Source organism: Anomaloglossus baeobatrachus, chromosome 3 (assembly GCF_048569485.1).
Source record: "Anomaloglossus baeobatrachus isolate aAnoBae1 chromosome 3, aAnoBae1.hap1, whole genome shotgun sequence".
NCBI lineage: Eukaryota > Metazoa > Chordata > Amphibia > Anura > Aromobatidae > Anomaloglossus > Anomaloglossus baeobatrachus.
Window position 1 is genome coordinate 96,105,747 of NC_134355.1, and position 13,887 is coordinate 96,119,633.

The following is a 13,887-nucleotide window of genomic DNA, read 5'->3' on the forward strand; positions in this document are numbered from 1 at the left end:
GTGTGTCAGTGTCTGCCTGCGCTGCAGCGTGACAAGCTGCTGATACTGCGGGCAGACACTGACACACTGCAGGGCGGGCAGCCGCGGGGCCAGTGCGGGACACAGACTGCACGGGCACCTGGAGGTCACATGGAAGTGCTTCTGTGCGGCGTCCAGGGAGTGTGACGTGTGTGTTTACTCTGCTCCGCTTCCTCTTCTGTCATAATGACATCACTTCCTGCAAAACCACAGGCAGCGATGAACATTACCGTAGGTAAATCGCGGCTATACCGGGGGTATACCGCACATAATTTACTACCTGCGGTATAACCCCGGAATTTAGCGATTATATTACAGTGAATGGAGTGAAATTCCGGGGGTATACCGCAGGTACCTGCGGAAAAGAAGTGACTGCGTTTTTTTCTCAAGAAAATTCTTTGTGAAGATTTTCTTGAGAAAATGTGCATGTGTGCGCAAGCTATTTTCTTTGTCGCTCCATTGGGAGACCCAGACAATTGGGTGTATAGCTTCTGCCTCCGGTGGCCACACAAAGTATTACACTTTAAAAAGTGTAACCCCTCCCCTCTGCCTATACACCCTCCCGTGCATCACGGGCTCCTCAGTTTTATGCTTTGTGTGGAAGGAGGCACACATCCACTCATGCATTCTCATTTTAGTTATATCGGTTGGAAGAAAAGTGGGCCCCCACGGGGCCCCCGGCATGTTCCCTTCTCACCCCACTACGTCGGCGGTGCTGTTAAGGTTGAGGTACCCATTGTGGGTACAAAGGCCGGAGCCTCATGCCGTCTCCTTCACCATCCCTTAGCGGCTCTGGGAGAAGTGGGATCCTGAGCGGTCATCCATTCACTGGGACCGTGCTCCCTCCGTAGCCCCTGTGGGAATCTGTCGGACAGGAGTTTATTTATCCTCAGGGACCGGGCCCTGCATCACTAAGGTACTCTGTATCCCCATGGGGGATGTGCATGGAGCGCCTTCATCCCGGACGCTGCAGCAGCTGCTTATTTGTGACGGCCGGCGGACTTCCGCGCCGACCGCGCCTGTTTGTCGGCCGCGGTCTTAAATTTAGTCCCAGGCTTCAATTGTGGCCTAGTAGCAAAACTCCCGCCCCCGGGCCTGTCTATCAGGGGTAAGGGCGGGACTGCCGACCTGACGTCGGTTGTGAGGGCCGGAGCATCCTGTATGTTTCCTCCCCCCTCACTAATCACTGTGGGGACTCCAGATTCCCGCACTTTTCTAGCGCCGCCCACGGCCCCACTCCTCCCCAGAGAGCTCCGGCAGCCATTTTTTTGGCATACTGCCTGTGGAGGATTTCCAGGAAAGAGCTCTGCAATGCTGGGAGACCTAAGGCAGGGAATCTGGAGGACACACACTCCGCTTTTTAGCGGTCGGTAAGCCACACTGGTCACCCGGTGCTGGTCCCCTTAGGGTGCCGGAATAGATACTATATAGATATATATATTTCTGTTCGGTCGGGCTGTATACCCTTTCCCATATACCCTCAGTGATCACTCTCCTAGGAGACAACAGCATGTCGTCCACAAGGAGCAAGGGTGCCAAGGCACAGGGTTATTTTGCGACCTGTACCTCTTGTGCGGCTATGTTACCTGCGGGTTCCACCTACCCTCACTGTGAGCAATTCTCAACCCCTGTTTTGCTTGCTCAGCCGGAGCCTCGGTCACTAGTGGGCCCCTCGGCTCAGGTAGAACCCCTTGCTCCCCCTGTCCAAGCGGCAGGAACAGAGTTTGCAGTTTTTGCTGAAAAACTCTCTGAGTCACTCTCACAATCCATGGCTCAGTCTATGGACAAATGGTCTGCCAAGCTGCTTGAAGCTTTGCAGTCCAGACCGGTCCTTCCACAGGCCCCGGGCCCTGTTGGATCTTCGCCTCCAGGCCCCTCTCTGTCCGCGCCGCAGCACGTTCCCAGGGGGGGCCCTAGGTCTCACGTGGAGGACTCCGGCCCGGACCACAGTCCCAGACCGGCTAAGCGGGCCTGCTGGGAATCTTCCCCGACTTCTTCACGCTGCTCGGGTTCCCAGCTTGAGGACTCTCTGGAGGACGAGGCGGACGTCGCAGCTCAGGGCTCTGACCCTGACGTTGCTCTCAATCTTGATACACCTGAAGGGGACGCCATAGTAAATGACCTTATCTCGTCCATCAACCAGGTGTTAGATATATCTCCCCCGCCGCCACCTGTAGAGGAGTCGACTTCTCAGCAGGAGAAACACCAGTTTCGGTTCCCTAAACGTACACGGAGTGCGTTTTTCGATCACTCTAACTTCAGAGATGCTGTCCAGAAGCCCAGAGCGGTTCCGGACAAGCGCTTTACTAAGCGCCTTACTGACACACGTTACCCCTTCCCCTCTGACGTTGTTAAGGGTTGGGCTCAATGTCCCAAGGTGGATCCCCCAGTCTCTAGACTGGCGGCTAGATCTGTGGTATCGGTTGCAGATGGCTCATCGCTAAAAGATGCCACTGACAGGCAGATAGAACTCCTGGTGAAATCCGTCTATGAAGCCACGGGAGCGTCTTTTGCCCCGGCTTTTGCAGCCGTGTGGGCACTCCAAGCTATCTCAGCTTGTCTTGCTGAGATTAATGCGGTCACACGTAATTCTGCTCCGCAGGTTGCGTCTTTGACTTCTCAGGCGTCAGCTTTTTCTTCCTACGCCATGAACGCAGTTCTAGACTCTGCTAGCCGTACAGCGGTGGCATCCGCTAACTCTGTGGCAGTCCGCAGGGCCATGTGGCTGCGCGAATGGAAGGCAGACTCGGCTTCCAAGAGGTTCTTAACCGGTTTGCCGTTTTCTGGCGACCGCTTGTTTGGCGAACGATTGGATGAGATTATTAAGGAATCCAAGGGAAAGGACTCCTCCTTACCCCAGTCCAAACCGAAGAGACCTCAGCAACGGAAAATACAATCGAGGTTTCGGTCCTTTCGTCCCTCCGCCAAGCCCAAATCCTCTTCGTCCAGTAGGCCGGAGAAAGGCCAGAGGAACTCCTATGCGTGGCGGTCCAAGTCACGCCCCCAAAAGGTCGCAGGACGCACTGCTTCCAAAGCGGCCTCCTCATGACTCTCGGCATCCCCGAACCGCATCCTCAGTCGGTGGCAGGCTCTCCCGCTTTTGCGACGCCTGGTGGCCACATGTTCAAGACCGATGGGTGAGAGACATTCTGTCTCACGGTTACAGGATAGAGTTCAGCTCTCGTCCCCCGACTCGTTTCTTCAGAACCTCTCTGCCCCCCGAGCGAGCCGATGCACTTTTTCAGGCGGTGAACGCTCTGAAGACAGAAGGAGTTGTGATCCCTGTTCCCCCCCAGGAACATGGTCGCGGCTTTTACTCCAACTTGTTTGTGGTGCCAAAGAAGGACGGCTCGTTCCGTCCCGTTCTGGACCTCAAACTGCTCAACAGACATGTGAGCACCAGACGGTTTCGGATGGAATCTCTCCGCTCGGTCATCGCTTTGATGTCACAAGGAGACTTCCTAGCATCGATCGACATCAAGGATGCTTATCTCCATGTGCCGATCGCACCCGAACATCAACGCTTTTTGCGTTTCGCCATCGGGGACGAACACCTTCAGTTCGTGGCATTGCCTTTCGGCCTGGCGACAGCCCCACGGGTGTTCACCAAGGTCATGGCATCTGTTGTGGCGGTCCTATACTCTCAGGGCCACTCGGTGATTCCCTACTTAGACGATCTTCTGGTCAGGGCACCCTCTCAGATGGCGTGTCAAAACAGCCTTTCCGTCGCTCTGGCGACTCTCCAGCAGTTCGGGTGGATCATCAACTTCCCAAAATCCAAGTTGACACTGACCCAATCACTGACTTACCTCGGGATGGAGTTTCATACACAGTCAGCGGTAGTCAAGCTACCGCTGGACAAACAGCTTTCGCTGCAGGCAGGGGTGCAATCTCTTCTTCGGGGTCAGTCACACCCCTTGAGGCGCCTCATGCACTTCCTGGGGAAGATGGTGGCAGCGATGGAGGCAGTGCCCTTCGCGCAATTCCATCTGCGGCCACTCCAGTGGGACATTCTCCGCAAATGGGACAGGAGGTCGACTTCCCTCGACAGGAACGTCTCTCTTTCCCTTGCAACCAAGACGTCACTTCAGTGGTGGATCCTTCCCAACTCTCTGTCGCAGGGAAAATCCTTCCTACCCCCCACCTGGGCTGTGGTCACCACGGACGCGAGCCTGTCAGGGTGGGGGGCGGTTTTTCTCCACCACAGGGCTCAGGGAACCTGGACTCCGATAGAGTCATCCCTTCAGATCAATATTCTGGAGATAAGGGCAGTGTATCTAGCCCTATTGGCCTTTCATCGGTGGCTGGAGGGCAGGCAGATCCTGATCCAGTCGGACAACGCCACTGCCGTCGCATACATCAACCACCAAGGCGGCACTCGCAGTCGTCAAGCCTTCCAGGAAGTCCGACGGATTCTGCAGTGGGTGGAAGCCACAGCTTCCACCATCTCCGCAGTTCACATCCCGGGCGTAGAAAACTGGGAAGCAGATTTTCTCAGTCGACAGGGCATGGACGCGGGGGAATGGTCTCTTCACCCAGACGTGTTTCGAGAGATCTGTCGCCGCTGAGGAATGCCGGACGTCGATCTCATGGCGTCACGGCACAACAACAATGTCCCGGCATTCATGGCCCGGTCTCAAGATCACAGAGCTCTGGCGGCGGACGCATTAGTTCAGGATTGGTCGCAGTTTCGACTGCCCTATGTATTTCCTCCTCTGGCGATGCTGCCCAGAGTGCTGCGCAAAATCAGGTCCGACTGTCGTCGCGCCATTCTCGTCGCCCCAGATTGGCCGAGGTGGTCGTGGTACCCGGATCTGTGGCATCTCACGGTGGGTCAACCGTGGGCGCTCCCAGACCGCCCAGACTTGCTGTCACAAGGGCCGTTTTTCCATCTGAATTCTGCGGCCCTCAACCTGACTGTGTGGCCATTGAGTCCTGGCTCCTAGCGTCCTCAGGGTTATCTCAAGATGTCATTGCCACTATGAGACAGGCCAGGAAACCAACGTCCGCCAAGATCTATCACAGGTCTTGGAGGATCTTCTTATCCTGGTGCTCTGATAATGGTTTTACTCCCTGGCCCTTTGCCTTACCCACTTTTCTTTCATTCCTTCAATCCGGAATGGACAGGGGTTTGTCTCTCTGCTCTCTCAAGGGACAAGTATCGGCGCTATCCGTATTTTTTCAAAAGCGTCTAGCCAGGCTTCTGCAGGTCCGCACGTTCCTGCAGGGAGTTTGCCACATAGTCCCACCTTACAAGCGTCCGCTGGAACCCTGGGACCTTAACAGGGTGCTAACGGCTCTTCAGAAACCACCTTTCGAGCCGATGCGGGATGTCTCTTTATCACGTCTTTCGCAGAAGGTGGCATTTCTAGTGGCAGTTACATCGCTCCGTAGAGTGTCGGAGCTGGCAGCGCTGTCATGCAAAGCCCCCTTCCTGGTTTTTCACCAGGATAAGGTGGTTCTGCGTCCGGTCCCGGAATTTCTCCCTAAGGTGGTATCCCCTTTTCATCTCAATCAGGATATCTCCTTACCTTCATTTTGCCCTCATCCAATTCACCAATGTGAAAAGGATTTGCACTAATTAGATCTGGTGAGAGCACTCTGGCTCTACGTGTCTCGCACGGCGCCCCTGCGCCGTTCAGAGGCCCTCTTTGTCCTTGTCGCTGGCCAGCGTAAGGGTTCGCAGGCTTCCAAGTCAACCTTGGCTCGGTGGATCAAGGAACCGATTCTTGAAGCCTACCGTTCTTCTGGGCTTCCGCTTCCTTTGGGGCTGAAAGCCCATTCTACCAGAGCCGTGGGTGCGTCCTGGGCATTGCGGCACCGGGCTACGGCTCAGCAGGTGTGTCGGGCAGCTACCTGGTCTAGTCTGCACACTTTCACGAAACACTATCAGGTGCATACCTATGCTTCGGCAGACGCCAGTCTAGGTAGGCGAGTCCTTCAGGCGGCGGTTGCCCACCTGTAAGAGGGGGTCGTTTTCGGCTCTTTTTATCGAGATATTCTTTTACCCACCCAGGGACTGCTTTTGGACGTCCCAATTGTCTGGGTCTCCCAATGGAGCGACAAAGAAGAAGGGAATTTTGTTTACTTACCGTAAATTCCTTTTCTTCTAGCTCCTATTGGGAGACCCAGCACCCGCCCCTGTTCCCTTCGGGCTGTTTGTTCTTTTGTGTACACATGTTGTTCATGTTGAATTGTTCTTTTGGTTCATGGTTTTCAGTTCTCCGAACATCCTTCGGATTGAATTTACCTTAGACCAATTTATAAGTTTCCTCCTTCCTGCTTTTGCACCAAAACTGAGGAGCCCGTGATGCACGGGAGGATGTATAGGCAGAGGGGAGGGGTTACACTTTTTAAAGTGTAATACTTTGTGTGGCCTCCGGAGGCAGAAGCTATACACCCAATTGTCTGGGTCTCCCAATAGGAGCTAGAAGAAAAGGAATTTACGGTAAGTAAACAAAATTCCCTTCTTTTTTCCCATAGGTCTTGCTGGGAAATGTCTGCAGAAAGATTTCAAACATTTCTCAACAAATTTCCACAGCAAAACCGCGGGTAAATCTGCAGGTAAAAACACCTAGTGCGCACAGGGCCTTAGGCTATGTGCCCGCGTGAGATTAAACCTGCGGATAATCCGCAGATTTTCTAGATTTTCCAGATAAATCCGCAGGTTTCAGCATGCACAGACACTCCCCATGTTATCCTATGGGACATGGGGAGTGTCTGTGTCCATGCTGCAGATACGTGCGGCTGCGGAACATGCTGCGGATGTCCCGCAGCCGCTCGTAATTGCATGTCAATTCTTTCTGCGGAATTGCCTTCGGAAATCCCGGCCCTCCACTATGGAGATAGGGCCGGGACTTCCGCAGATAATCCGCATGAATGTCCGCAGGCTTACCGCAGCTATTTCGCTGTACTACCGCGGCTAAAAATAGCTGCGGATTCCGGCGAACAGCTGCGGGAAATCTGCGGCCGTACCTGTGGATATATCCGCAGGTACAAACTCCTGTGGGCACATAGCCTTAGGGCGGCTGCACATCACCGGTGTCTCAGAACCAGCTCACATCCAGAGTGAAGATGGACAACAAGGCAAACAATTCTGTTGTAATAAGTCTTTTAGTTCAACACATTCAACTTCTAGCATGAAACAGCGGGCACACATCATGTAGTACGTTTCTTTAGTATAGGACTCTATTAGATACACCTACTCCTCCTTTTCTTCAGCAGCTGTTTTAAGTCTGCTTACTACCACCCAGCCTAGCACCACTGTACAGTGTGTACAAGTCATTATAGCCTCCATCGGATCCTCGTCTTCCCACCCACAATAAGTCACCATATGCAAAGTGACTGCACCACCGAACAGGACTATCTTCCTTGTTTTTTTTCCGTTCCCGCATCGCCTCTTCGCCCAAGCCTATGCTAAGCGTTCTCCTCCGGACTCTTCTCTGCTGATGTCGCTCGTTCATGGTCAGAACTAGCTGCGGATGTTGACCATAGAGGGGAAGGGCTTGGCTCCTTCCCATGTGGGATAATGCCACAGCTTAACTATTTCCTTGCCCTGCATTCACCTAATAGCTCAGCAAGTCCTACTTAAGCAATATCTTATTTACATTTCTATTTTATACAAAATTCCTAACACTGCTCCATTTTGCACTATACAGTCTTACCCTACATTACATACATTCTCTATACTCTGTACATTAATATGCTTGTGTCTTCAGGGGGCAGGAATCCGAACACTTTGCAAATCCACATAGGCACTGTAGACACAAAATGTAACATTTTTATCCAATACCTATTGCAAAGTTATAAAAAAATAAAAAACTGTTTGTGAAAGTTTGACAACTTTTAAAGGGAATCTGTCACCAGGTTGTATTACGCCATCTGAGCACAACATAATGTAGGGGCAAAGACCTTAATTCCAGCACTGTATTATTTAGTTTGCTGGGTGCAGCAATTGTGGTAGAATCTCAGTTTTCTCTGTTGCAGATCTAGCAGTTCTCTGAATGCTGAGCGCTTCATAACCCCATCCACACCACTGATTAGCAGGTTATTGTATTGTGTTAACAGGAATTTGCTAATGAGTGGTGATTGTAAGGTTACACAAAGCATGTTTAATAGGTGGCACGAGGTTTAATAGGTGGCACAAGTCATCTTGTCCTGTAGAGACAATATCCTGCTGATTTAAAACACTGATTTTATGGATTGTCATTGGGTTCTCATCCCCTACATCATGGTGTGCTCTGATTACATAGTAAAAACCTGCTGACAAGAAATGAGAGAATACATTAGAGTGAAACAGAGTTCTACTTGAATTTTATAAAATCGGCATTTGCCAAAATTCAGATTTTTTTTTTTTTTGTAATTTGCTTCTGCGCGTATTCTGAACCTTAATGGGCATCAAAAGGTTAAAAAAAAAATTGTTATACTGACTTCACTCCCTTTGCTACTTACCACCATAGGTCTGGTTCTCGCCACATCTTCTGATCCTCTGCACTGCTCGTAATGGAATCTTCGGGCCTCTTGCATTGTGCCGGACATCCGGGTGTCATGGCATCCATGTGGGTTGTGTGAATGCACATGGACGTTTATGGTGCACATTGTGACGTCCATGACCTCCTGCGCAATTCCACTGGGCACCATGACAGCCGGATGTCTGGTCCGCTCAAACTGTGCTGAAGATTCCATCTCGAGCAGCAGAGGATCTGAAGATGTGGCAAGGACCGGACTGGTGACGGTGAGTATCGGAAGGGGCCAGTTAAACCTTTTGGACAGCAATAAATAAGATGTGATTTTCTTTTTTTATTTTCTTTTCCCCACATTTCAGGTGAAGGATTTTGACTCAATATCTCGTTTGGATCAATGGCTGACAACCATGTTACTCCGCATCAAGAAATCAATCCAAGGAGATGGCGATGGAGACTTGAAATGAAGAAGGGATTTACAGTGAATTCATGCCTGGTCCTTCTTTGATTCGGTCTCTGCAGTTTCAATTTACTTTTCCATTTCAGTGCCAGTCTAGTCTGTAGTACAACACGATGTTAATGGCTGCATGTCATCGCGCACTGAAGGGATTTCATAGCAAATTAATTATGTAAAATGTTTGAGGATGGAGGGAATTCATGTGTGAAGCCAATAACTGAACGAGTAAGTGTAATTATTATACTTTTAGAATTTATCCCCAGTCTCTGCACAGTGGAAGCGGCCATTAAGTCGACTGTCCTAATAGTTTGCATGCCAAAAGAATTTTGGGTTATGAACCTATAACTAGAGGAAAGCAAGACTGTCACTCTTGACAGTTTATGATACCTGGGCGGTTGTATGGAGGTGATTTGGGATGGTTGTCAAAAAAAATTATTTTTAGAAATATCTGATTAATAAAGCAAAAGGAGCCAGAGAATGCCAGTGACTGCTGCCAAGCCGACGTTCCCTCTAGGGTCAGAAAAAACAGACTACTTGCTCAAGGTTTCGACTGTTTGCTGGTTTGGGTCTATGCCTAGAGTAGAAAATTAGTAATGGGAACCTGTTTCTTCAATTTTCTTTCTTTACCAGTCCTACTATTTAGATTTTTTTTTTTTTAAGAAATAAATGCTAAATAGATTGCTAAAAATTAAACCACTTGGGCTAGGTGCACACTGGAGTTCGGAGTTCCATAATAAAAGCAGAATTCCTTTAAGAAACAGGTCAGTCCACTAATGGACACAAATGACATCAGATGGACCCCATCTACTATAACTGACTGTTCTCTTTCTGCTTGGGTGTCTGTCACTTAACAGGAAAAAAAAGCACAGCAAACTGTACTTTTGAGCCTAATGCAGTCTCCAACACAAGTGTGAACCTAGCCTTAGGTAGGCGATGTAGCACCACAACATAGCTCATGGTTCAGCGACGAATACATCACTTTGAAGACATATTAGTTGTCTTACCAGGCCTTAGTCATATTCAGTATAAGGGCTTATCTGTTAAGTATTCCAAATAAGTTTGTAAAATAAGATGTGTGTAACATAGGTATCTCAATATATTGCATACGGTCATATAACTGATCTAGGGGGGTATGATTCTCTTGTATTGTGTCCACCTTCAGAGTACTGTGGCTCTTTTTTATGAATTATTTTACATTTTCCATAAGTTATTTGGAAACATGTTTCCATTGATTTAATCTTGGTTGGACTGAAATGGTGTAGAAATCAAATTATTACTAAAATGAATATTATAAATATATTAAAGGTATAGACTTTAGGTAGAATTCTGTCTTTCATAATATATTCTATTTTGTTGATATGTTTTTCTGAATTCGGCTAGGGCTGCATGGCATATTACTACATTTGCATATAGACGACGTTGCTAACAAACTTGCAGCCAATGCAAAAACAAACCTGATTACTATAGGAAAAGATGAAATATGAGCAAGTCTTACAATTTTGCCATGACTTGTAGACATTGCCATGGAGCCCAAGCCTTAGCCTACTTTCTTGGGGTAGAAGGATTCACACGACCTCCTGGATTAAAGAAGTGGTTCACTCCTTTTCATTATTGGCCACATCGATATTATGTTGAGAGACAAGGTTTCTCTCAATTACCTTGTGTTGCCAATTGTGCCTCTGGGTGGCGTTATTGTGCTCCGCTCACCCCCTTCGCGTGACCCCCGGGCTTCTTTACCTCTGATGTCTGGTGATGTCACGTCAACTTCCTGTTGACCCAACACCACCGAGGCCAGCACCAGTCTCCATGAGTTACTGGGCTGTGGGCGGCGTTTTACCACTCATCACAGCCCAGCATCGCTCCTGCTAGAGTCACTCTAGAGTGAAGGAGGGAGCAGGAAGATGCTGGGCTGTGAAAAGTGGTGAAACGCCGCCCACAGCCCAGTCACTCAGGAAGACTGGGGCCGGACACAGTGATGTCAGGTCAACTGGAAGTTGATGTGACATTAGAGGTCACAGAGGCCAGGGGTCACGTGAAGGAGTGACTGGTCTTCAATAGCACCGCTCACAGGCACTATTGGCATTACAAGCTATTTGAGAGAAAACTTGTTTCTCAACATAATCTCAATGTGGCCAATAATGAAAATGGGTGAACCACCTCTTTAAGTTGGTATTAGAAACACTAATCTAGTCCATAGTAATCAATCCACTTTAAGAAAAAAGCTTGGGGTAAATTAATAAACTAAATGCATCATAATTCAGGCTCAATTTGTGCCAAAAACTGGTGGAAATGCTTTGGAGCAGATTTATTGTGTTTTACACATTTGGCTCTTTTTAATAGAGTTGGAAAGTTTCTAGACACATGGAGCATGGCTTAGAAAAGAGTGTGACTTACATGCCCTAAATTGCCGCATTTGGCACAAAATATTAATATTAAAGAGAATTCTAGGTCAAAAGTGGTATTTTTTTTCTTTTACTCTAGGGAGCAGTGGAATAAAGTTTCATGTTTTTGTGGGGTTTTGTTTTTTTTTTTTTTAATCAGCCATACCATCTTGGAGATATTGCCTTTTTATTTGGTACTAATTTCTAAGGCCTGTACCAAGAGTGTGGCTAGCCGGATTCTCAAGGGAGACCATGAAGAGCAGCTTAGACACAGCCTAGAGAATCCTTCGAGACGTCCTTTTTGAACAGACCATAAAAAGTAGCACTAAATAAAAAGGCCCATATCTTTGGAACTGTATTGCTGATTTAAAAACAAAAATAAAAAACTGAACACCTAAGGCAGGGGTCCCCAACCTTTAGCTCAGGAACCACAAGTGGCTCGCGGCTGTCTGCCAACTTAGTGCAAAAGCCCCTGATCTAACAAACGGCTATGAAGAGCAGGTCTATAGATGGTGACTTTTGTGATCAGGTCCACTTAGAAGACCAGATCTGAATGGGGTAGGCTAGGATTCCCTGGATCTTGGTTTTACTACCTCAGTGTGATTTCTGTGGAGAAGCTTTTGCGGTCATTATACCGGTGGTGGTGGTGGTTCTGGGTGTCAATGCAGTGAGGGGCGGGAGCTAGATGTGGCTCGGGATCCTCTTTCAGAGCTTAATATGGATCGCAAGGTCATAAGGGTTGGGGACCACTGACCTAAGGGAACAACGAGCATAACATAAGAGCAAAAATTGGCATCTTTTGACCTGGTATCGGGTTCTCTTTCAGCAAGGCAATCAAGAGGTGGTTTAAGGAAGAGAAAGATTTCTAACATATCTTACAAGATGTTTCTTTGTGATAAATTTGGCGCATCTTCTGCTTTGCTGGTTTCATTTAAGACAGTAATGTCCCCTATTGACAGTTTGATAGGTGAACCAAGAATATATTTAAGAGGTTGTCTTGTTTAGGAGTGCACCTCTCATCTGCCTCCTGGCTTCTTGCTTATGGGGGTGTGGTGCACTCCTTATTGACGTTTCTGACAGCGGCATTGTCGTGTCTATGGACCAAACTATTTGCTCTCAGATGTTGTAAGCGGAGGCAGATTTGTCTCTGCACCATCGGAGGGGTGCAGTGGCACGGAAGATGGTCAGATCCAGCGATTCATCCAGCTTTGGAGAAGGGCTTACAAGCTGCAACAAAGATAGCTTTTAAAAGCTGCAATCCTTGCCAAGGAGACCAGGAACCACAGACAGATTGAAGAGGATTCCAGTATCCTAGGCAACAAGCAGTTCACAAAATTTAAAAATGTTCTTGTGAACAGGGAGAATTTTTAATAAATTGCAAAGATACTTTTTTCTTAAAGCAGTTTGCAATTTTTCTAATTTAAAATAAGACAACCCTTTAATAAGTTGTGTGCAGGGGATAAGGAAAAGTATTTGGGTTTATTGCTCTGTGTCCTTATAAATTTTGTTAGTGGGCTTTGAGTTTGCTTGAATTGTGCAAATCTAGCCAATCAGATCACCAGATTAACTTTTTTTTTTTTTCTTGTATGATAAATATTGTCTGCTTTCACTGTGCATAGGCAGCAGGCAAATTTGACCATGTTTATATGAAATTCTTTCAGCATACAGTCATTGCTCTATTATTTTATATGACCTGATTTACAATACAGCAGAGTATGTAATAAGATTTTATTTTTATCTTCTAGTATTTGTATGTGCATTTTTCTTATTTGTTTTTGTGACTCGCGTAGCACAGCCCATTTTGTACTTGGGACGTCACTTCTGAAGCCTCTGACTGTTTCGTACTTTATTGACTTTTGTGAGATTATTTTCTTTTATGTGGTATTTTTATTTCATTTATGATGATCAGAAAACAGTATTTTTGCACAGTAGTGAGAATATGCATACTTCTCTGTGTCACAGTAATATGACACAGTAGTTTTTTGTAGTCTTGTGTCTCGTCCTGTGTGTCTTAGTAAACTCTTAGATTTTATGGATATATTATTAAATAGTGGATGGCATGTGTCAGCTGTTGTGCAAAATGTCATGCTGCAGTTTCCAACCTATATAAAGGACAATCTGTCTTCCTTCTCGGTGTATAATTCTGTAACCAATATCTAATAATTCTAAGCAGGAAATACTGTGTCTTTTTGTGTGCACATTGTACAGTTAATAAAGTGACAGTATGCAACAGCAAAAAAATAGTTTTTGTTTTTTCCTCCATCTGCTTACCAGACACACTGTTACACTTCGTATGGGGGAATAACAGATGAATGGTGAAATGGGGTGGGGGGAGGGGAAACCCTATCTCTAGGGAAGGGGGAAGATGGTGACTGCTGGTAAAACCTATTGTTAGTCCCTGCCTCTCCTGACGTCCCTAGATAGGTTCTGCACCTGTACGCCGATCAGGATACCTAGACCCCGGCTGACACTGAAATAAGCCCTAGATAGTGAATGAGCGGGATGAGTATTAGTCAACCACACTAAGACTTAGGCGGGCTTTGCACACTACGATATCGCAGGTGCGATG

General features: G+C 47.8%; 1 protein-coding gene across 1 annotated transcript in view; it reads left to right on the top strand.

Moving 5' to 3' along the window:
• Nucleotides 1-13,559, top strand: part of NAPB (NSF attachment protein beta) — a 63,475-nt gene extending 49,916 nt beyond the window's left edge. Inside the window, exon 11 of the mRNA XM_075339319.1 lies at nucleotides 8,843-13,559. Coding sequence (XP_075195434.1) covers nucleotides 8,843-8,947 — 105 coding nt within the window. The 3' untranslated portion in view covers nucleotides 8,948-13,559. The remainder of the gene's footprint in view (nucleotides 1-8,842) is intronic.
• Nucleotides 13,560-13,887: the final 328 nt, after the last annotated feature.